This window comes from Sceloporus occidentalis, unplaced genomic scaffold (genome assembly GCF_023333645.1).
Source record: "Sceloporus occidentalis isolate IW3139 unplaced genomic scaffold, rSceOcc1.0.p SCAF_4, whole genome shotgun sequence".
In the NCBI taxonomy this organism is placed as follows: domain Eukaryota; kingdom Metazoa; phylum Chordata; class Lepidosauria; order Squamata; family Phrynosomatidae; genus Sceloporus; species Sceloporus occidentalis.
In genome coordinates, this window is record NW_028316984.1 from 109324333 (window position 1) to 109350125 (window position 25793).

Genomic DNA, 25793 nt, shown 5'->3' on the forward strand with positions numbered 1-25793 from the left:
CCTAGCCCTGCCTGGAGATTCCAGGGATTGGAACTTTGCATCCAAAGCATGTGCTTTAGATATCTGCTATCAGGGCTGATATAAGGAAATGTTTTTGTAAGTGTAGTAAAATAAAACAGAACCACCAGCCCGTCACTGTGAACAGGTAAAATACAACTGAGGCTTTCCAGAGGGTTTTGGCTTCCTGTTTATGGTTCCTGAGTATGTACTGTATATACTCATGTATAAGTCTAGAAATTTTAGTCAAAAATTGACCCCAATAACTTGAGTCGACTTATCCACGGGTCAATGTAAGTACTGTTCTTTAACTCTTATTAAAAATAGGGCTATTCCCTGGTGAAAGGCAAGAGTGTAATTTGTCCTGGAAGTATTGACCTTCCTCTATTCTCTCATCTATCCTGCCTTTAATATAAGCACAAACAGTTATGCCTGCTGGAATTTTGTACCTTCTTTGGCATTGTTTTTCTTGCTTCATCCTTTAGATCCTCTGTGACATGCCCCTAAGTTTTACCCTCGACTTATCCATAGGTCATATCAAAATCCATAATTTTGGCCCCCAAACACACCCTCAACTTAATAATAATAAATAATAATAAAATTTTTATTTGTATCTTGCCCCTCTGAGAACAATCGGGGCGGCTAACAAAGTTAAAAATACAGCACATATAAAATCCCTGGTGCCCTCCCCCCCTTAAAAAAAGTATTAAATCCAATGCAAAATTTAAAAACAAACAAACAAAAAACATACAAGTTAAAAACTGACCAGAAGGTCAACAACATCACTCAGCAAGCAATCAATGGGAGCGGCAGTATCTTATTCCCAGACGTTTTTCTGAGGCCGGGTTCTCTATTCTGGGAAGGCCTGCCAGAAGAGATCCGTCTTAACAGCCTTTTTAAAGCTGTCTAAGGATGTAAGTAGACGGATCTCATCCAGCAGGCCGTTCCACAGTCTGGGGGTGACGATGGAAAATGCCCTCTGGGAGGTATACGTAAGATCGACTTATACTCGAGTATATATGGTAATCACTTCCTGTTGATTGTGGCTGGGATATTAGTGATGGATAGCCTGCACATGGTGCTTAAAACAGCTTTTCTTAATCCTTTAAATGCCTGATTCTGTTCTCTCGGGTATAATGAAGACACAGCAGGCTTCTATATGTTATACAAAATCTCTAGTTTATCTCCATGTTTGGTTAACAGTACAGTTGGCCCTCTGTTTTCATGGGGGAACAGTTCCAGACCCTCCTGAAAAAACAGAGGCTCACACATATTCAAGCTCGTGCATGCACCCGTGTATGCATGCACGGAGATGTGTTCCATTAAAAAGAGCGGTTACTCCTCCATGGATTTTCAAGTTCACGGATCCGAGATCTGTGAGTTAGGAGGGGCAATTGTAGAAAAATAATGCCTCACTAAAGGGTTCTAATATGGTGATAATCAGACATAGGGAACTGTTTTAGTTTTTCCAGAAAAGGCAGAAACATAATTTTAAAAAAAAGTTCTACTCACTGCATGTAAACAGCTTTTACTTATTTAAAGTTCTAGTCCACACCATCTCATGAGAACAAACATTAAAAGGTATAACAATATTTTGTTGTTGTTTTAAAAATTAAAGAATGATGGCAAGAGATCTCTCTTCTTTTCTCCTGAATTTACATTACAAAATCTGTTCATTTTTTAAGCACTAGAAGTTCGACATTTCAAGCTAGTAAAGTCACTCATGGTGAGTAACTATAATAAACAGGCAGGTGGCAGGAGAAACACATAAAGAAATTGATGCTTTTTTTTTTGTCAAGGAAAACTATAGATGATATCTCCTTGAAAGCATTGCCTTTTTGATCAGATCAGATTCATCCATTAGAAACTTGGACTGGAATGGAAGATACTGTTTTTCATTTTAAAGACAGCTGGTTTTTATGGTATTATCAATGCAGCAGTGCAGAGAACACTGTTAAAAACTTACACCCACATTATTAGTACAAGACAAGAAATAATAGCTGAAACCTATTTCAACAGACAAATGGGAAAATAAGCAAGTACAGTCATTTATATATTGAGGAACAAACATCAACAATAAAATCAGTCTCGGGGCTCAGCTTTCTCTAGGTGGCAGTGGGCCGGGCCATTGGTAGCTTGGCTTATTTTAGGAACTCATTCAGTGATATTGCTTATAATAAAAAAGCTAATGTGTCTATTGTAACGAGTCAGAGAGAACTTTGCAAAATTCTGTCATGCTGCCCCGATGTCCTGTTCCTTTTTAAAGCATGCCTCCTCTCTTACAGACTATGACTATGACACCATTATGCTGATTATAATGGCTCTGCCTTACTTGCCCCTAGATATAGTACTAAACCTCTTTTTGCCATTCCTGGAAATCACAGTATTTCACTCCACCCGCCTTAAAATTGTCATAGATGTGGCTGTCTTGTTTGTTCTGAAAATTCAAGAAATCCATGGGACAAGGCCAATTTTATTGTATTTTATTTTATTCTCTTTATTTTTATTGTTGTAACCCGCCCAGATTCCTTGTGATTGGGCGGGCTATAAATAAATAAATAAATAAATAAATAAATAAATAAATAAATAATTATTATTATTATAAACTTGATATGAAAGTCTCTTAATCTTGATTTCATGGTAATTCTCTAATCCCTCTGGCATTTTCTTTCCATTCTTTTTGCATGTGGCAAAGATACTTTGTGCTTTTTTTCCATATTGAAACTTATAGGCATTTTCAGTATATTTCCATAATGTGCCTATTTATGCATTTTATCTAATGTATACATTCTCCCCATTGACTGACACATGCTTGTGAATATTTTCTTCCAACATTTTAAACTGTTCACATTCAAAATTTATAAGTTGTTGTATGCAGTTGGCTTCTCTGAAATGCGCAAATTCTAGAGACAAGGTGCATTCTTCTAGTAAAGAGGGGTGTTGTTTTTTTTTTAATAAACTGAGTATGTCAAATCCAGCAAAATATTTTTTACATAGCCAGGCAGAGATTTTTCTCATGATATCTTTGTTTCAGTGTCAGCAGAAAATGGAAGCAAGCAGCATTCTTCTAGAGCTTCCAAAGTCAATGTAATTACTGTATGTATGATATGATATGGAAAGGTAAGACAGGAAAAGTGCATGTGTTCATTCATTTTAAAGTAAGTTTCCAAAATTTCAATTCCAGTTTCTTCTCTATATTTTTACCAAGAATCTATTATGAAAGGACAGTGACAAACTGTTATATCAGCAGGTAAGACTGGTCCTAGTCTCTGTTTGGCCTCTTCAGTAATGACTACAAGAGAAAGCTAACAATACAGTACATAATAAAAGCTATATTAAATTGGAGCTGTAGACCAGTAGTATAAAATGACCTCAGAAAGGATGCTGGATAATAAAAAATGAAATAAGGGAAAAAAACCCCACCAGAATGGATGAGGGTTAAAACAACCACCTCTGGTGGGAAGGCTTCCTTGAAAAACAATAATTTTACTAAACAGTATAAAATGATAGTAGGAAGGAAATTTGATAAGACCACGCAGAGCAAAACAATGACAGAACAGTAAGCTATCAATATTCCTGTTGTGAAGCATAGAAATCATTTCTTCGCTGCTCCAAAGAAGCCTTGGGTAGGAAACAGCACATGGCACTGGCTATCTCAGCATGAATGTTCATAAATTGGAACAAATTATTTTCAGTGCATGCTCATCAGACTGCCTTCAAAATTGGCTTGCTTTTGTCAACAGAATATTAGAATCACTTACTGCTGTGTGAATACATTAGATAGTGCACTAGCATATCAAAAACTTGGTTTTTGATTTGTTTTTAAAACAAAAATGAACATCAAAGTTTTGTCTTTATGATGAGTCAATGCAAATAGTTTAAATCTAGTCTGCATATTTTTTTAAAAATGCATGATCTATCACTCTGTTAATAAACATCATTGCCCTGAACCACAAGATTCAGTATTCTTAGGTAAATAATTTTTGATGTCCACACAGAAATATCAAAGCTAGGGATGGACGGATTAGTTGTTCAGTGTACATTTTGTATGTGCATAGTTGTAAGTCTATTCAGAATCATTTTCACATGTGGATTTTTTTAAATCTCTGGATGAAATTTTGGGAGCAAAAAGTACAAAACTGTTAAAAATTAGCCTGAGGGCTGCTGTAAAACAATTATTATTCTTTTAAAAAGCAGAAATTGTGTAAGGTGTTCTGGGGACTGTTATTATTTTTCTTACTTAATAACAGGTTAATAGCTGCTTAAATTGACTAGAAAGCTTGGGTGCTGTCATACATACTGAAAATGGTGGCCACAACTAACCCAGGAGGATGGGACGCTTCCATGTGCCTTTTGCAAAATACTTGTCCCCAAGGGAACAGTATATTTTCTACATAATATTTCCAGGAGCAATGAAGTCATCATGTTCAATCCTTCCCAGGGGCATATGAGGCTCCATTTTCATGTGTCCATCAAGAGCCAGGTTTTGAGATACTTGGACCAGCTTCTTAATATAAAGTGCACCCGCATCATAAGTGTGCATGCCATACATGGCAATGTATGGTAATGGCAATGGTGCATGTGCCCATGGTCTGTGTGCTGCACCACATGCATGAGCCCCATTGTTTTCAATGGGGCTTGAGCATTCACAGTATTTCCCTTACGCAGGGGGGTCTGGAATGGATCCCCCGCATAAGGCAAGTTCCCACTGTATATTCTACTAAGTCATTTTCAGATAAGTATTCCACCACATTGTATGTATGTGTGTATCTCTCTCTCTCTCTCTCTCTCTCTCTCTCTCTCTCTCTCTCTCTCTCTATATATATATATATATATATATATATATATATATATTCTTATAGAATTTGTTGTGTTGAGAATTCTAAGGGGGATTACTCTCCAATCTGCACATTTGTCCTGCACATTTGTCCATAAGATATGTTTTAGGTGAATTAATTCATATCTCCCCATATGAGCTGGCCCAGGCTCTGAGAGCTGCAGGGGAGGCCCTTCTCTCCATTCCACCACCATCACAAGCACAGTTGGTGGTAACATGAGAGAGGACCTTTTCCATGGCTACTCCTAGACTCTGGAACTCCCTGCCCAGGGAGGCTAGAATGGCCCCGTCTTTGATGGCCTTCCGCCGACAGGTGAAAACGTTCCTCTTCAGACCGGTATTCAAAACAGAATGCTTTTAAAGAATGGCCTGGGTTACTATATTGTTTTATGTATTTTAAGCATTTTTATCTTTTTAAAGTATTTGATATTTTACCATTGAATTTGTTTTAATTATTGTAGTAATTTAATCCTATTTTAACGTATTGTTTAATGTTATATTTTTAACAGTATGTTGTTTTTTAATGTTGTAAACTACCCTAAGCCCCAGTCTTGAGAGAAGGACAGGATATAAATAATAATAATGATGGTAATAGTAGAGAAGTAGAATACTATCTCCTTAGTAGAGAAAGGCACACACTTTTTCAAAATATGGCAAAATATATTATCTGGATATACATCCTAGGTCTTTTATAGGTGCCACAAAAATTATCTTAAGTCTCAGCTACTGGTACTACTGGTACTCATGTAGATATTGGGACCTTCCTTATAGGGTCCAGTTATCCCTAGTAAGCAAAGGGCTACAAATAAGCAAATGTAGCATGTATTTCTCTTCTTCCCCATACTGCTAAGGACATTAGGTGCATATTTGTTTCAAAACTAGAAAAAAAGTAGAAAGGACTAATTTTAAAGAAAACAGTTTTTAGTTGAGATCCAGCTTTCTTCCTCTACCCCCCATAGGCAGCCCAATGTCTAATTACAATGCATTGATTCTTTGTGTACTAGAGGTTATTATACCTGAGCTACTCAGGGGAAATGACTTGTCTTATGTAATGTTTGCATATTGTTTCTTTTGGAAAGGGCTGCATTTTCTTTTCCTCTCCCCTAAATACAGGGATTAATTCTGTGATCCACTGTGCTGTGGTTCTAGCTCAAAAATCTGACACCAGATTACTCCTTCTAACAGCCAAGAAAAAAAAACATTATGAAGGAAATCTGGAATATATAATACAGATAATCTTTAAATCAAACCTTACATAGCTTTTAAAAAACTAGACTTTCAGAAAATACAATGTAAAAAACCCATATATTGTGTGTGTGTGTGTGTGTGTGTGTGTGTACTGGGCTAGAATCCTGTCTCATTTCACCTGTGTATTTACCTTTTCTGGTCTCTTAGCACACCCTGCAAACCCTGCATTATTTTGGGGTACAAATGTTTTGCTATATTTTGTTGTAATAGCAGTTACACAGAGGCCAAAAAGCATCATCCTGAAAAGGTCATGATGACCTTTGCAAAGTGAAGTGAACTTCTCATGAGTCTCATCACATAAGACTTGAGGGCATGTGGAAAGGAGCCTTGTAACATCATGGGTATTGCTTCTTCTGAACCTCCTGACAAGTGAATTTTCTCTTGAAGGGTCAAAGTCAAAAGAGGTCTATCAGCCTAAAGCAGTAAGCCAATCTCCTTGCTAGCTTTTGTTTTATTTCCCAACACCTCATTCTATCCCAAACTCCCTCGAGCTGTCCTGATTTCATCACCAAAAATATTCATTTTGTAACTCTGAAGTTAAAACCATCAACCAGCTGGGAATACCATTGTTTCTAGGATTCCTATAAAATCCACTCAACCTCCAGAGAACTGCCTCGGGACACAGTTCACCCCAAAAATATGTTCACAAAGGCTGCCCACAATTTGGTCCAATTGAATCAAACAGAAACTCTGTTGGATTCAAGCTTGACCCCTCAGTACTGCTGTCTCTGCCACAAAGCATCAGACTGAGCCCCATTCAACTCTCAGCTTTCCCCCAGATTGCAGCCTAGTTTCTGGAACTGGTAACATATTGCGCACTGCAATCCTAAAAATTGCTTTCCACTACCACCTTTTATATCTTAGTTTGTGTGTGTGTGTGTGTGTGTGTGAGAGAGAGAGAGAGAGAGAGAAAGAAAGAGAGAGAGCTTTGCATGTGTGTTGATTCCCCTTTTTATAAATATAGTAGGCCCTTCCCTTACGTGGAGGATATGTTCTGGACCCCCGCACACAAGGAAAATACCATATATGCTTGAGCACCATTGAAAAGAATGGGGATCGTGCATGCGGCATGTTCTTATGTTTGTGTGTGTGTATGTGTGTAAGCTGAAAACCACGTATGGTGCACTCACATATGACGCTAGCACACTGTAAAATAAACTAATTTGGAACTTGCCTTTTTGGATTCAGAACAATTAAACATAGGCTTACATCCTGGCTTAGAGTTGCCCGAGCCCTTTTGCTGCTGCCTATCAAGTTAGATTAATTCTCCCAATGAATACAATTTGTGAGTGCCCTCCCAGGACCCTAGTTTTTTGGGTAACAGGTCACTGCAGATGCAGGTATCCAGCACCTCTGTCTGTAACAGTCCACTAGCCTGAAGCCCACCTCTCTGCTCCTACACATGGACTTTTAGTGGCCCAGGTAGGGCAGGGGGCAGCAGTCCGACAGGGGTCATCTGTTTTCCTGCAGCCAAAATATACAAAGAAAAAAAACCCATCCTTCTGGACCTCCTGAGGGTTTGGGAGAATGATGTCATCTTTGTGCACCCATCAGCAAGAACAGATCTGGACCTTGCCCAGCCACCATTCCCTGGCCACTACTTGCTTGTGGGGAACATCTGAATGATGGAGGTAGATTGTTCATGCAAAGGTGGTGGAGAAGGACATGGAGATACATCTGGATGAGCTTTACAGAAGTACATCTGGCAAGATCACAGATATTGTACCTTAGACATAAGCACTATATTATAAAAAAATACTCTTGTATGTTAATACATAAAACCTCAGTTTCTAGGATCACTAAACAAAAGATTCAAAGCTTATTTCTTACTTCCTTTTAATACTTTCAAAGGCTTGCTTAGAGCTATTTTACTGCAGTTTCACTCAAGAAAAACTACAATGCAACCAACCTTTCAAAGAGATTGTAGGACCTATTGAGCAGATGTTAAAATGATGTGCATGAGAATATTATTTTATAGTTACTTTATGTTTAAGATAAAACTAAAACATAAAACGTATGTGTATGTGTTTGCTTTTTTGTGTATGTGTGTAGCGCATAATGTTACATAAAATGGTTGTTGTAATTAAGCATCTATCTCATAGGGCTATTGTGAGGACAATGTGCAGACACAGGGACCAGGTACGCCATCCTGAAATTTAATGGATCTTGAGATACATGTTTGCATATCTTGAAAAAAAGAAGGAAATTTGTGTTTATAGATTTTTTTCATATTGTATTTCCCCCAATTTTCCCTTGATAAAGAGAACTGTGTTGAAGCACATCTAGAATAAAATAACTGGAAAGCTGCTTTCTTTCTCTTGTTAAAACTAATCCATGGGAGTAAATGAGAAGAGTTTTAGGAATGCCATTATAAAATTCTGCATGTACTGTATTAGTCTCATTGTCTACTACAGATGAAGCAGAATGCCTTTTTGGTAATCACCCACTACAGGTCCACTCAAACAATCAGCTTTTCCCAGTCTGGACAGAAATATGGAATATCAGTATGATAATGAGTCATTTCTAGTAGATCACTCAGATTTTCATCTCTCATTGTTTTCCAGAGATCAATATGAATTGTAATGATTCAAGAGATCATTAAGAAGACATGCAGACATTTACATTAAGGGTTTATAATACATTTCACAATCTTAGTAGCAAAGCCCTGAAATTTTACTTATTCCAACTAGAATTCCAAGAATTCCAAACCAGTATGGACAGTGGATGCCCTCCTCAATTACTTTTCTAGTTATTGTTCCAGGATGGTTTGCAGATCACATGTGATTCCCATACTTCCTTTGGGGGGTTGAAGTTCCTGATCTATTCAAAGCTCTAGCACCTTCTCCCATTTTTCACATAAAAAACTCTCTCTAAAGCTCAGTAGCCTCTCCTAGACATCTCCAAGACACCCCAAACCCTAAAAACCAAACCAAGCCAAAACAAAACAAAAACCATAAAGTCCTCAACATACTTGGAGGCTGCAACTTGTACCACTTCCGGTTATGATTTTCACATTCAACTGAAAATGAAGTGGTCTGACTTACCACTGGTACACAGGGGTGAAAACTGGCTTCTGCTGCAGTTGCCTATCTGATTAGGGTGGTGTTTTTTTTTTTTTTTTACATCATCAAGTATTGCTAACTTAGAGTTTAAATAACTGCTCCAAATCAGAGTCCAAAAGAACAAATTAATAGGGTAGGCTCACATTAGACTTTAGATTACCTTTCATTAAAGTGGTACTTCCAAGGTACTAAAGTTTGAATTTATTGTAGTTGGAATATTGGATGTAGACCTAGGTTCTCCAACTTGCTGAACTATAAACTTCCTGAGTGAATTTAGACCAGTCTCCATTGTTGAGTTCTCCTTGGAGGCCACTAATGCAAACAAATTATTGACACTATCAATAAAACATTGATAATTTGATAGTTTGTCCCCAGCCTACTTGGAAGTGAAAGCTTCTGTTCCTTTTTTATCCCCCCTTGCTGAATTTACTGAAGGCAAACTCTTTTGCATTTTGAACTCAGTTTGTATGAACCAATTACTGAACCTGCAATGGGAAAAGTGGGAGGAGGAGAAGGAAACTGGGACATTTAAAACAAAACTGAAAAACTGGGATGACAGATGATTTGTTTCTGAAAAATCAGGAGAGCTGGAGGGTATGTTGACCAAGAAGGAACAAAATAAGAACAAAGCATAGCCTACTGTGTTTATGAAATGGCATCCTGTCCTTTGGTATATGGAATATAGGATCCGCTACTCCATTTTTTACTCTTCTGACTGGGTGCTGTTAATATATACATTAAATGCCAGATATGGGCAGTTATGTATCTACTTTAATGATTTATATCCCACCTTGAACATATTTCTGCATTTTGTGCAATTTAGTCCTATAAGAATGTATCTTTTCAAAGCAAACATAAATATTTACCTCATAGGTAACTCCACTGTCAGTGCCAGCGTCCCATGGTATCAGATCCTGAATGACCTTTTGAACCCATCCGCAGTCTTTGGTACACAGGTCTTCAGCAGAGAGCCCTACATTCCAGTCAGGACTAGGGCCTAGCATGGTGAGGAAAGACATCAGATGGCGTGTTCTGTCCACAGAAAATTCAGCAGAGGGAGCAGCTCTCCTGCAAATGAAAAAGAAAGAGATGATACAGTTAAAGTAAAAACTGCAAGCTGAGAAGCCATCACCTTGTGTGCTATATATAGTTAAGGGTAGCAAGAGGGAGTTATTCTGTATCCTGTAAAACATTTTTGTGAGCCAAGTGAAACTAAAGTTGAAACGGCACTTCCCGCAAAGTGCTTTTAGTATCAGAGTGACAGGCAGAGGATTTCTGCATGTACCTGAAATACGGCAATAAATTGATATGGTAAGGTGTTTGATATTGTTGTAGTACACTATATTTCTTCCAAGAGCAAGACAACTGTGGGTATTTAATGAAATGGATTTTACTTCATTCTTGGATTTCATTTAGATTTTTATTGAGTCTTCAAGTCGCTTGAAAGACAACGAAGGAAATCTTGATCTCACACTTGCAGCAAAATCTTTGTTTAAACCACAGGGAGTGCAGTAAAAAGCATTCTAAAAGTTATATTCCCTGGACAGTACTAGCTGGGCAACAACTAAAATGTTGAGATTGGCAACCATTTCAAAACCACCATTACTTAGATTTTAATGCTCAAGCATGTGTGAGATTTACAGCACCAGCCAGAAGGTGTTGTAGTCAAGCATTGTGCAAATCCCTGCCAAAGTAAATGCATGGTGATAAGAAGCACACCCTAATTCTTGAGAGGTTGCCAAGGATTCCCTTGAACAGAGGATAGGTTGCGTATGGAATCAATTGTGATGTTTTAATAACATATGAACATCTTCAGTGATAGACAATCTGTCTGTCCTGTGCACGCACCAACCTTGGTAATGTACAAAGCTACTGAAGTAGAAAAGTATTTCTTCATAATATATTGTCCACAAACAATGCCTCACCCTGTAGTGCCTGTACTTACAAGCTTCCTTGTATTTGCCAAATAAGATGTTAGCATCTTGCATCCACCCTACTTATCAGGCAAAATTGACTGTGATGAAGATAACATGCATTTATGCCAACCTCACAAGGACCACTGAAATCAAAAAGAAGATTCAAGAATCAAGCACAACTAGATTGCCCATGGGTTTTCCTCATTTTTACTGCTGTTTATCAATATGTTATATTGATAGTATCAATGATTTGTTTGCATTAGCAGCCTCCAAGGAGAAGATCTCAACAAGTACTGTGACATTCAATGTTGGGCAGGCAGAGAGGGCATAAAGTCTGGCATGTTTGGATATGAACTGAAGTCCACACCTGGTAGTAACTTAAAATGCTGGCACAATTTCCCATTTGCTGATAAAAGTGTTTTAAACACTTTTATCAGCAAATGGGAAATTGTGTCAGTATTTTAAGTAGTGGAATTTATGTAAGTGAATGAATGAATGAATGATAGTGGAATTAATTAAAGAGAGTTCCACTCTTGCCTTCAAGTTGTCCTCCAACTGAGAAAGTGGAGACTATCACATTGCCAATTCCCATCTGGATAGACTCGAGTTGTAACTGTAACAGACAAATCTTATCAGACAGCCCCGTGACCAGGCAGCTGGAAGCCTGTATGCAATCCAGGCTTCTCCCAAAGCTTTTCAAGAATGGGATTTTCCTGTTCTTGAAAGACTGTAGGAGAAGCCTGGACTGGATTCGGACTGCCTACAGTCTGGTACGAGGTGTTTCATAAGATCCATCTGTTATGGTTACAATCCATGTCTATCCCGGTGGAGAACTGGCAGTGTGATAATCTCCAGTGACATCAACAAAAGATTGTTATATTGTTGCTGTGACCTCTGAGCTAATAAGTCCATTTCCCAGTTTTTCAGTCTCATGCCACAGGGATTACGTATGCTAGAGACTCACATGGATGTACCTGGAGATGCACCAGTTCCTACTGGCTTGCCCCAAGTTATCATTTTAAAAAGCTGTACAGTAACATTTTTTTTATATTAAGGATGAGTAGTCTAGTGCCATTTTGGTTCTTTTGGGGACCCTTTCCTTTGGAACACATACTCAGGTTGTGCAAAATTGTTGCACTGTGTCTAACAAATCCCAACTTTTCTCCCAACACCACCATCATCTCTGCTCTGTCTCAATCTAGCTGCTCCTGCCCACACAACAGAAAACATTTCTGAGAAAGCAACCTTAGAATTCCTGGAACTCTACCTAACAACCAGGATGGGGAATTTTTATTATTTTAAACAAGTTGGAAAGAATAAACAAATAAAACAAAGTTGCAACCATTTGCCTACCTATAAGTAATACGTTCAAGTAGCCTATGCTCTTAGAGGAAAAATTCCTGTCAAGCCTATCAATACAGTGGACCCTTGATATCCACTGGGTTTGGGTTCCAAGACCCCCATGGATATCAAAATCTGTGGACTTAATAAAATGGCATAGTGAAATTGTGCCCTTTAAAAAATGGCAAAATAAGGTTTTATTTTAGGAATGTATATATTTAAAAATATTTTCAAGGTATGGATGGTTGGATTTGTGGAGAAAGAATATGTGGATAAGGAGGGTGGACTGTACAACCTTAGTTAAAATTTTGAGAACTTGCGAATTTTACTTTTGGGAGCAGGGGGACTAAATTCCAGAATAGCGGTGCTGGCTGGGGGATTCTGGGAGCTGATAAACTTACATTCTCAAGCACTGGGAAGTTCAATGCTGAATTAGAATATATTCACAAGTTCCAATGCATCAGCAATGCACTGAACAGAGACAATGGCACCCTGTCCTTAGGCAGCATGTTTCCTTGGTCCCCCGAAAACCATAATTAAATCTGAACTTGTCACCTCACCACCATATCACAGGTTTTGCATTTCTATAACTATTCATACAGTTTGATTATAAAGGTCCTTCCTGGGCATCAATTCACTCCATGCATCTGAAAAAGTAAAACAAATCTACAAAAGTTTATACTACAATTTCTTCCACACAGTTAGACTGAAAGGTGCTATTCAATCCCTTTAAATATAGTTATACCAGATTAACATGGCTATGTCTCTGAATGGAAAGTTCTTTGTTAGCATTAGTCTCCCAAGGAATCTGGCCAAAACTGTGTTACACCATAAATGCCACAGATGAAAAGATTTGTGCCACCATCTCATCCATCATCTGGAAGCTATGACAAGATTATTTTTGGTTTCCAGTGTTGCAGCCTTTCTAATTCTAGTGTCTCCAGCCATTAATGTTCAACTGTTGCTGTCCTTGAACAAACATGCCTCTTCACTAAGAATATCTTTGATGTATTGAAGAGCACCATGTGAACTAAATACCAAGGTTTTCAACTGATTTAGCAGGTTCAGGATTACAGCTGCAGAGATCAATTTTAGAATTGCTGTGATGGTACCACCCCCTGCTGAAATCAATAGTGCTTGTGCTAGGATCTTCATGGCACTATAATTTTCACATCACTTCTTCCGGAATAGGCTTCTGAAGTTAATGGACAATTCGAGACATGTTATTGGAAGGAATACAGCACTAAGAATGGTTACTTGGAAATTCTTTAGACTGCCTTTCTTGAAAATTACCATGCTAACCCTCATGTGTGCTATCTTTACCAAATCTTTTACAGTTCCCTCTTTAAAAATAGTATACTGATACACATTTCAATTCCTCATAATTACTAGAGATTGATCTTCAGCATTTTCGTCTACATTTTCTGATTTTCTGTGTTCAAGCAACCAGCTCAAGAACTTCTGCCAACACAACATTACTATTAACAAATCTCAAGCTGCCACTTCAGTCAACAGTTTCTAGAAATAGTGCCTGTTTTCTCCCATGAACCTCTGGCTTTACACAGCAGTTACAATTTCATGGGGGTGGCAGGAGTTTTGTTTTGACTTTTTTGTTTCAGGTATAAAAATACCACAACCTGGCACAGTTCTCCTTGCCCTTAGACCAGCAATTGTCTCTGGTCAAATTTGTTATCTGATTACACTAAAAAACAAATGAAGAAAAAATGTGGCCACCCGACTCACCCTGGATGGCCAGGTTGCTGCCAGGGGCCTGCACCATCTTCTGCTGTAAAATGGGTCCGGCTGCAAATCAGCATACCTTGCCAGGGCGAGTGGGCCTGTGATTGGCCGGTCAGGAGGGAAGGGGAGGGACTTCCACGTCTCGGCGGGCCTCTCTAGAAGGCAAGAGGTCCCTCGCTATGGTGCCCCGGTCCTCCAGGCAGCCTATTGGTTGGCTGGCCTGGAGGCAGGGCTCCTTCCCTCCCGGCTCCTCCTCCTCTTCAGCTTTTATAAGGCCACATGGTGTTCCTCGGCAGCACCATTTTAGCTCGGCTCTCCCACCCTGCTTTCCTTGTCACAACGTCTGGGGTGGCAACATAGGTCATGGATCTGGTGGGCATGGTTTTCAGGGCTGCATAGAACTGGATCGGGTGTCCTTTGGGACAGGGGTGCACTGAGGGCATGCATTGTGGCCATTGCGGGGGCCACATCATGGCAGTGCCTCCCATTGACTAGGCGTTTGACTGAGAACATGCAATCAGTTGGTTGCATGTCTGCAAGATGGCATTTTCATAGCCCCTGTGTCATTCTGAAGCCTGACCGTGACCAGGCATTTTGATTCATCGAACAACCGGGGGATTGTATGATGTAGGACAGGGTGTTCATACTTTAATCATGGACGCAGATCTGAGCCTGGATGACCAGGTTTCAATGGTGGTGAGAAGTACATTTGAAAAGGTAAAACAGGTGTGCCAGCTATGCCTGTTCCTTGGGACGTCATGCCTGGCTACTGTGACATATGCCGTTATTACATCCATTTGGATTACTGTAACTCTATGGAAACTTTTGGAAATTGTTTGGTAACTTCAGCAAGTCCAAAAATGCTGTAGCCAGGTTACTGTCTGTGGCAGGTTATAGGAAGCATATAATGCCCTCACCAAAACAACTCCACTGGCTGTTAATCTGTTTCAGGGCAGAATTCAAAGTGATGGCTATGACCATTAAAGCCCTACATGGCTTGGATCCAAACTACATGAGAAACCATATCTTCCTGTCTGAGCCTCTACACTACACTTTTATAGTGCTGCTATTTCACTTTTACCACTCTGGCTGCCTCCTGTTACATTCTCAGATTTGTAGTTCAGTGAGGCCTAAGAGTTCTCTGGCTCAGAATGCTAAATGCCCCTCCTTAAAGTGAAAATCCCAGAATGCAACAGGAGGCAGCCAGAGCAGTAAAAGTGGAATAGCAGCACTATAAGATTGTAGCATGGTAATCTCCTAAAATCTATGGGAGAAGGCTTTCTCTCAGTCCTACCAGCATTCCAAGCACATTTGGTGGGGAGATGGGAAAGAAACTTCTTGGAGGCTGCTTTCAAGTTGTGGAACTCCCTTTCCCAGAAGATCAGGTTGTACCCCTCCCTGTTGCCTTTCCATCAGTGCGTAAAGAAACTTTGTATTTAAGGAGGCATGTGGTTTTTACTATGATGCAGCAGAGAGAGCTTTTAAGAGGGAGTGTGTTTTTATTGTTATTATGTATTAAACATCTTCTTAATGATTAACTTGTGTTTTTTAAATCAATGTTTAGTTTGTGTTTTAACTTTTGTATTAACAGTTTTCAAAACTGTATTGTGTTTAAAATGCTGTATATTACCTTGAATCCTGTGGACCAAATAACCCCGTTGGTGGTTATATGGTGGGATATTAAACAAACAAATATCTTCCAGGTTTCAGGTCCCAAAATTACTGATGATTGATTTTGCAATTCTGGGAGCAGATGTCAAAAAGATCTGGAGGGCCAAAGACTAAGGAGCAGTTAGGAGGCCAAACTAATGACATCTTACACAAAGCAAATAAGGTTGTGTCATAGAATAATATCACTGCTGGCACTTCAAATGTTGAAAATTCTAAATTTTCTTTTTGAGACATTATATCTGCTAAGAGGATGACATGACTGTTTTGACAGTCTGCAAGAACTATCCTAAGTGATGGATATGTCCTTACAGCCTTCTTTATACCCATAGCGGTCTCCCCAAACACAGAAGGATTTTGCTTTGTCTTGGTGAAGGAAAAAGAGAAGAGTCACATTTGACTACAGTGTCTAAGCAAAGGAAGGAAGCATTTTTTCACTGTAAATTCCCAGAGTTTCTATGTCATATTAGATAAAAGGAATCCATGTGCATGAATGACTTTAGTTTACCTCTTCCTGGGGACAGGGAGATGGAAAAGTATGAGATAAAATCACATTTTCTCTGGTCAATAGTGCTCACAGTGTCACATATGGGAACAGCAGAAGAACTGTGTTAGTATATATGAAGGAAAATTCTGAACTTCAAGCAGAAATGTTGAAAGATATCTCACAGTGTGCAAGAATAACTCTGAGAGAAAAAAAGACATCTTTTTATAAGCAACATGTATATAGTTTTTGTGGGTTTTTCAAGTTATGTGGTGAAAAACCCACAGAAAACTATGGATGCTGGCTGTGAAAGCCTTTAACTTCATATTGAACATGTGTACACACACACACACACACACACACACACACACACACACACACACACACGAGCAGTTGTTCAGTTTGTGTTTGAAAGAGAATGAGCAACTCTGGATGTGGGCTATTGAATAGGATGACTGCAAAATGAAAGCTCACTCAAAGTAATATTGCTGAATGCCAGTATTACATACAGAGGTCTTCTAACCTCTGTATATTGTCTGTATGTTGTCAACAAAAATATAGTGCCTTTTAGTCAAGGCTCTGTATTTTATGGAGGTACAAGACAGGTCAGGCAATTTCCCCAGTGTTAATCCTAGAGATATGCGAAATGTCTATTAGCATGGGACTCTCTTCTGACCTGTCATGCCACTTCAGCAATAAAAATGTAGGGCATGGGAGACACAGCAATAAATATTTTTTTTCTGGTGCCATCTTTCCTTTCTTCCTGTAAAATAGAGGTCAAGGAAAGAGTTAAAGTAGTGGAATTCTTCTGCCAATGTGAACAGAACCTCTCATTCCCCAAATAATTTATAATGCAGGAAGGAAAAAATACAGTTCCTGCCAGACATCAGGGTGCCATTTCCGATTTCAATCAGGCCAAGATGTTGTGAGGTGGGGATGCTCAGAGAGGTCTCCAGGCCCACTCTAGAATATATTACAGGCTAAACTGTGGGGAAGAAGAGCATTGTTAAAGCATTTGTTTTACTTATTTTTTTAATACTTCATAACAAGCAAGGAAGAGCCTTTTCCTTTATTGTCAGGGACCATTCTGTTTTCTTGACTCAGATCAGCATCTGTCAGCTCCATTTCCACAGAGTTCCTCCTCTTCCCAGCATTAAATCTGCTCTATGTCAGTTCCTTGCAGACAGACCCTACATCAAAGTAGAAAGAGTATTCATGTTCTCTTTCTAGCTCCCTTGAATGTTGACACAATTCAGAAGAGGAAATTGGTCTCGGAGAGAGGGAGGGAGGGGAGAGAAATTAGGGAGTCCTCACAGATAGAGTGTAATCTCCTTTTCCTTCCCCTCAGAGCCCAGGGCAGCATCTTCACTGTCTGAACGGTGTCCTTTCTTCCTCCCTTACCAACTGGCAAGCAGCAATAGCAGCCCCTTTCAGTGCCCTACAACTGTTGGGGGTGTGGAAGGTTTCAGACAGGGTGCAAATGGCTGCAGTATAGCTCTTTGCACCTTAAAAAAAGAGAGACATGTGCATGTGTGAGCTTCATGCATGCATATGGCATTAACAGGATGCCGCCCAAAGAGATTAAAGAGATTGGGGTGGGGATTTTCCTCCTTTTTCTACATAATGGACATACATGGCTTTCCTGATATACACAGATTTCTTGGAGATGAAAGAGATATGGGGGTGGATATTTGTCTTCCTTTTTCTACATATTGGATATACATGGCTTTGCTGTTGTACACAGATTTCTTAGTATTTTAGAAATATGCACATCAGATTTTACATATTCTTGAAATGTGTACATCTTGCCAAAGGGTGCGCACATGCATGCACATGTGCCCTTTACAGAATTTATTGCAAGCTAGAGAATGCAAGGATTTCTGTCAAGGACAAGATAGTGATGAGAGGGAGATGATGTCATACAACAGATATGGCCAAAGTTGCTATAATTACAATGTATATAGTGGTTTGAAAGTTGTGCATGATAAAGGCTTATAAATCAGAGGAAGGAACTGGCAAAATCACTCTGAACATTCCTTGCCTAAGAAAACCCCATGAAATTCATGGAGTCACCCGAAGTCAGAAGGCAACTTGAAGATGCACAGACAGACAGACAGACAGTTACTGGATGAATTTCAGTTTTCAGGTCTATTTCTATGTGGCATAAGGATATGGATCACATTACTGGAAAATCGCATTCTGCCATATGACTGATCAACTCTCTCTTCTCCTGGCTCATATCATCTAATAGGAAAAAAAATTAGCCAGCTGGGTCCAGGAGGGGATTAACGCCTTTTTAAGATTAATTATTCCTGTTGTGCTGAAGAATGCAGTTGAGAGACTACTTCTGCAGTCATTCCTTGACTCAGAAGACTGTTATAATTATCAGCTAGTTCCTAATTTTCCCTTTTGAGGAAGCTTGCTCAAGCAATTGGTGTCCGTACAACTCAGAACATTCCTAGCTGGCATTGGGATCCATTTTAAATCCAGCTTCCATCTTGGTATTGGTGCCAAAACTGCTTTGGTTTCCATGACAGATGCTCATTCCAAAAGAAGAGAATGTTATCCTGTTTATGTTATTTTTTTTTTCCTTGTGGCTCATAGTGCCTTCCAACAACTAAAATGGATTAGCTGCAATTCTTTCTAGAAAGAAATTGTCTGACAACAGTTATCAATGTTCTCTTAGGCTCCATATCAGATTACTGCATTTCACTGCATATGTCTTTGTATACTGCCTTTGAAGATTACACCGAAATTTCCTTTTGCCCTGAATATAATAGCTTTCTGGACTATTGACTAGTATTGTTATGACAGAAAACAACACAATGGTTCTTATACAAATTCCCTGGCTATTAACTCATTCCAGAACACAATTCAAAGTGTTATTTTTAAACTTTCTAACCATTAGGGGAAACTAATAGAATGTAGTAGAACCCACAAAAGAGCAATATATTTATGGGGATGTCTGACTGTGGAACAGGCTGCCTTGGAAAGTAGCAGGCTTTCTTTCACTGTAGGTACTTAAACTGAAACTGACAGCCATCTGTTAGGCACACAGTTGTAGTTGCATCCTGTATTGCAGCTCCTGCATTAAGCATGGCATTGAACCTCTAAGGCCCCCTCCAACTTTATGATATTAAATCTTCATGCTGTGATGTAGCTCAAGAGCAGGAGCAGCAATGGCAGTGGTGAACAGCAGAAATGCCCATGATAAAGGGTCTTATATTTTCCCAGGGTACCTCCACAGTCACTGCAAGAGATCAACACTATGGACTATATTGTACATTGGACCATAAGGACTGACAGAGGTGAACCAACCCAAACATCTGCATTTCAGAGATTAAAAAGCACCACAGTTTTGTACCTGGTCAAAAAACGTCTTGCTTTTATTTTTCTGATCACCATGCTGCTTGTTATAATATCTGGAAAATGAGAGATAGCAAAACTCAAACCTGAAGCTTTCCTCAGAGCTTACAGCAGTTTTTCCGTCTGAACGACAATCTATTTTATAAGCAGTGACAAGCCTGCAATTGTGTTTTCACTCCTTGTGTAATCTCTAAAGATGTACACATCATGGCTCCTTTATTATGACTTAGATACTCACTCCCTTTAGTACTGAATACTGGTTTTTTTAAAAAAATCCTGCCCAGAACTTTTAACATGAACAATCTTTTTACCAGATGGAGAACTGAAAGTAGAATAGAAAAATCCGTTTAAATCTTATCATACTTTTGTAACATATTTCAGTACAAGTATTTACGTGAATATTGACAGACCTGCAAATTAACCCCCTCCCCCAAATCTTGGCACAAGAACAGGGAACAATCTTCTGAAAGCAACTATTAAATAACAGCTATAGATGTGAGGAGGAAGAAAATTATTAAATAAAGAGAGGAATTGGATCAAGTTCAGATTCAAATCCTCTGGCCATGCTGGCTGAAGGAGTCTGGAAAGAATTATATACAAAAGTAACTTTTCTGAGGGGCTGTGCAGATGGCAGGAAAAGCCAGCTTTGGGGGCGGAGTCAGGGCACAGCATCCATATGATGCTCTGCCCCAGGCTGATGTGATGCCACATCTGCACCACATGGCATGTGGCGTCATGGCACTCTTCTAGCGCTGCGTCCACATGATGCAGCGCTGAATGAGCACTGTAAAGCTGTGGGACCATGGCTATCACATCCTGCAAAGGCCAGATCAGGACCATGACGTGCAGTTGCCATGGCCCCAATGTGACTGTAAAAGGGGCGGCTGGAGGCCACCCCTTGGGGCTGTTTGCACAGCTCCTGAATTCTATGCATGTTCTTGGCATGGTTTGAAAATACACATTTTGAAAAAGGTCATACAACTTCTATTTGAATTGTGATCATTTGTCCTTCTTACTGACAGCTGCATTTTAAATGAAAAACTAATCACAAGAAATGGATTGCCATACCTGTTGGCTGTGAAAACCTACAACAGATATGATTTATTTCTTTTATTTCCTATGATAGGAAACACAGTCTCTCTTATTCTTCTGTTATCGAATGTACTTTTTATTAATTTTAGTGTTGACTGATGGACCTTCTAACCAAATAAAAAGATATACGGTATATTCTTACAGCTACCTCAAGAATTACATTCCTGAGCACTATGTATATTTTAAAAATAAAGACCTTTCTCCCTAACAAACAAAATATTTTGACATACCTCAGGGTAGAGTAGAGGGTGGCTTATGGACCACATGTGGCCCCAAGAACCTCCAAATTTGATTTTAAGAAATACTTAAAATATCCCTGTCCCCATAGGGATTTGGGGAGTCATTTCAACACATCCTCCCTTCAGTTTGTTTTAGGCACAGTAGAAACGTTTTAACAAATCTAGAAGTGATTTCCATTTCACTTTCTGGTTTGGAAAAGGGGATAAAACATATCAAGGGGGGCAAAAAACAACAATAGCAACATTGTTCCTCAAACACCTTTTTGTGGGCAGGGGGAACTCTGAGTTTAAAAAATGCTCTCTCTCTCTCTCTCTCTCTCTGTGGCTCTGCAATGTCCATGAAAGTCAAATGTGGCTTCCAGAATTCAAGTACTTGGAGCTAGAATAGTGTAGTGGTTTGAGTGATGGAGAGAAGAGTCTGAATCCCTGCTCTGCCATGAAAACCCACTGGGTGGTCTTGGGCAAATCACATTCTCTCACCTTCACAAGAAGGCAATGGCAAACCCCATCTAAACATACTGTGCTATGAAAACCCTGTGATAGGCATTATGGCCTTTAGGTAGCCATAAGTCGGAAATGATTTGATGGCATACAACAACAACTAACATGGGTAAATGTAAGTATGGTGGATGAAAGATGCTCGTGAATTTCCACAAGACAGAGACCCACAAAAGGAGAGAGAGATTTCATTCTACATGGTTCCTTCAGTGAGCATAGCAAACTTTATCCATCTCCCAACACTTCCACTCATTTTGTCAGAACAACAGGCATATTTCACTTATTAAAATATAAACACTCTTATGAGCCGTGATTCTCCTACTTTGAAGTGGCAAAAAAGTATTAGATCTATAGCAACAACTTTGATAAGTGCTAGAGTGAATGGCAAATATGTAAAGCATACTGGTAGAAAGAATATTTTAAAATAGTAAAGATGAAGGAACAACAACAACATATTTTCTGAGACATGAGAAACCTTGATGAGAAAAATCCTAGACTGATGAGAATCTTTGCTGTTTGGAACTTATTTGGTGTACAATTATTGTGTAACGGGGGTTTTATTCTGTGCAAAATTTATGCATGATTGATTTAAATAGAAAACAATTTGCATACAGGGAATAGAATTTTCTGCACAGGAAATAATAGCTCTGTGTAGAAATTTTATTTTCTGCCCAGAAAATGCTCCTTTGCATGTAAAAAAAATGCTGTTTTCTGTGGGGAATAACCATGTACAGATTTTGTGCAGAATAAGTCCTGAATTGTGAATAAGTTTTGAAAACTGATTTTTGAAGACTTTTTCACAGTGAATGAAAATGATTAAAATCACCCATTGCTTCTTTCAAGAAGAAATTTACTGAAAAATTATATCCCTAGTAAAACTGCCATTAGGAATGTAATAATTTTCACGACATCGGGTTCACTTACCCAGAGGTAAGCCCCAGTGAATTCAAGAGCAGAAAGTTTTTTGAAACTTGTCACAGAGTAAGGATGAAAACACTTTGGACCTCCAGATGTTTTGGATTAGCAGAACCATAATGTCTTATTATTAGGGAGGAACACTTTCTCTAGTTTTGCTCTTCCAGGCAAGCATAAGTAATTGCAACAGTTTTCCCACAAGGGAATAGCTTCTCTTGTTCCCCACAAGGACTTCTGTGCAGTGTTCGACTTATGTGCACACATCAGCACTTAATAGTAATCTTAAATTTCATGGAAGGCACATGCCTTTTGGGTGGAACAATTGACCTCTTTGAATAGAAAATTTATTTGCCTTCATCAAAATTCCAGCAAACACACAAACGTGGAGAAGATATTTTTTAGCAGGGAAAAGGGTTTTCTGTTAGACACCCCCCTCATATTTTATGCATAAAAAACCAGGCTGTTGTTGTTTAGTGCAAAAAAATATGAAAGGAAATCTTGAAGTGCAAATGGTTATCCAAATCCACCCATTTTCTTGGCTAAGTCAGGTATCTATGAATCATAATGTTGGTATACATTGTGAAACACTGCCCCTCCCCAATCTAGTATGTGTTTTTTACATCCCTTGTTGCAGCTGGCTATATTAGCTGTGGCTCCTGGGAGTTGAAAACCAAAACATCTAGGCTGCCTAAGGTTGCTGCAGCCCTGCTAAAGCCCTGGCAAGAGTCAGATGCATGTATACTGTGACCTTTGTTGAAATCCAGAATGGAATAATGGCAGACAATTAAATCATTCTTTGTTGGGATCCAGATAACTGAAAATCAGAAGCAATGGGGAAGAAGACAAGGCAGAGAAAAATCACAAGCAGAACTGCTTTTCAAGTGAGGCTACTTCCAAATAACTCCTCTCAACCTATTCTGTTCTTCTCTATTAACAAGTGCAGTGATATTCTCATTATAATTCATAATTTAATCAACCAGAAAGCACAAAAGATACACAAAGTTGCATGTTCAAAGTCAAAATTCACAAATACACAACTTTTCTTCTCTCTTTTTCTTCTTCTCTCTACATGCTTCAGATGCACCTTTTATTATGTATAATTGTTTTGCACCCTTCTATTTTTGACAACATTAAAGGAATGCTTCAATGCTAGACATATTCTGGTTATCTTTAAAATGATTTTTAAAAAGGAAGGGGAAACAGCTGAGCTAGGCACACTGCACTGTTTCCATAGAAACAAGTGACTGTCTTGTCTTACTCTTTCTTTTCCATAATTCCCAAATTGCAAACATATTTCTTTACCACTACAAGATTCCATTTTTGTGAAAGGTTACTGCCATCAAACTGGTTTGACAGTACTGGGATTTTAACAAATGTGAAGCTCAATATATACATCTGGTAAGGAAAAAGCAAGCATCGACAGAAAATAAGTTTTTTTAAAAAATTGCATTTACATTATTATTAGAGATGCTTACATATATCCGTTTCTTTTGTACCATGGTAACATCCAAAGTAATTATAAAACCGCTTATTTAAGATGGCAATTAAACATCTAAAAACCATAAGAACATTTTGCTCAAAGCTAGATCTGCCAGTCAAAAATTATGCTGCATAATCAGCTCCTTTGGACCAATTAGTAATACTGAAATTCTTTGCATTTTAACATTATCAATAGAGCCCAAACCAGATATGAGTTTCACAATTAGCAATCCCTTTAAAAAAGAAAAGTGAATACCAGTTGGTGAAGTTGGTGATCTGATTCAGTTTAACAGAATGAGGACTTTATCCCTTTCACTCAACCAGGGATTTTGTCCAGAGAGAGCTCAGGACAACCCTCTCACTAGTTATTTGCGGTGATGGCCATGGTGGATTCCCTCCCAAAGAAAATAACCTAATCATAGAATCATAGAAGAGTTGGAAGAGACCTCAAGAGCCATCCAGTCCAACCCCCTGCCATGCAGGAACTCTCAGTCAAAGCATCCATAATTGATGGCCATCCAGCCTCTACTTAAAGACCTCTAAGAAAGGAGACTCCACTACACTCCGAGGGATTGAGTTCCACTGTTGAACAGCCCTTACTGTCAGGAGGTTCTTCCCAATGTTGAGGTGGAATTTATTTTCCTGTAGCTTGCATCCATTGCTCCGGGTCCTAGTCTCTGGAGCAGCAGAAAACAAGTCAGTTCCCTCCTCAATATGACATCCCTTCAAGTAGCAAACTCAGGTGGAGCTTAAGACCTTTCCTTCTGATACAAATAGCCTCCATGGGGTGGTACTAGACCTTGAGTTCCCCCTCTACAGCAATTCTTAATCCAAATCATCCCCCATGCTTCATGAGTGGAAGTTACTTTCAAAAACCCCATGCTAGACCAAGTGTTAATTCCATTAATAATGGCATGCCCGTTTTGGTCCCTATGGCTGCATCCACATTGCAGAAATAATCCAGGTTGAAACCACTTTAACTGCCATGGCTCAATGTTATGGAATTCTGAGAACTGTAGTTTTGTAAAACATTTAGCCTTCTCTGTCAGAGAGCTTCAGTTCCACAACAAACAATCATTCCCAGAATTCCATGTCACTGAACCATGCCTGTTAAAATGGTGTCAACCTGGATTATTTCTGCAGTGCTGATGCATTTTATATCAGCCTTGACACATAGTTTTGCCACCAAATGCAGTGATTCCTCAGAGAAAAAATATGTTAATATCAGAGATCATGAGTAATGAAGTAGAAACTGCAATTATTGAACAATAACTGCAATTATCGAACAATATCACATTACACTGCTATAGTGCTATTATTCTTTTTTGATGGCTATGGTTGCCTCCTGTGGAACTCTGGGGTATGTAGTATACTGAGGGCTAAGAGCTCTCTGACTGGGAATTCTAAATACCTTTTCCTAAACTGCAAATGCCAGGATTCCATAGGAGCAGCCATAGCAGTCAAAGTGGAATAATAACATTATACTGGTGTAGTGTGATATTGTTCGATAATTGCAGTTTCTACTTCATTACTCATGGGCCTGAACCAGTGATATTACAAGGGAGAAGGGTGGTGTGGATTGCACTGGGAGGCATCCCAAGCGGGGTGTGTGTGTGTGTGTGTGTGTCTCACCTGGTGGGCTAGTGGGCGGCTGCCTTCTGGGTCCCATGCAGCCATGGCCATGCGGGACTCAGAAGGCATTGGCATGGCTGTTGAGAGAGCCACGTGTGCCTCCCACTTTGCTGCTATGGTGCCATTCTATGCACCATGACAGCAATGTGGGGGTAGTACCCTTTGGGCTCCACCCCTGGAAGGTCTCCCCCCAGAAAGTCTACCTCCCCACCTCAGGTGACAGCCCAGGTGGAGACACCACTGCCTGGAGCTATTATTAAATATCGTTGTCACCAATAA

The 25793-nt window shown here is 39.2% G+C and overlaps 1 protein-coding gene across 1 annotated transcript in view; it reads right to left on the minus strand.

The window, feature by feature from the left end:
- The window catches only part of LOC149314495 (spondin-1), a 437456-nt gene that overhangs the window by 24563 nt on the left and 387100 nt on the right, over positions 1-25793 (minus strand). The window contains exon 8 of the mRNA XM_089521249.1: positions 10011-10212. Within this exon, the coding sequence (XP_089377375.1) occupies positions 10011-10212 (202 nt within the window). The remainder of the gene's footprint in view (positions 1-10010; positions 10213-25793) is intronic.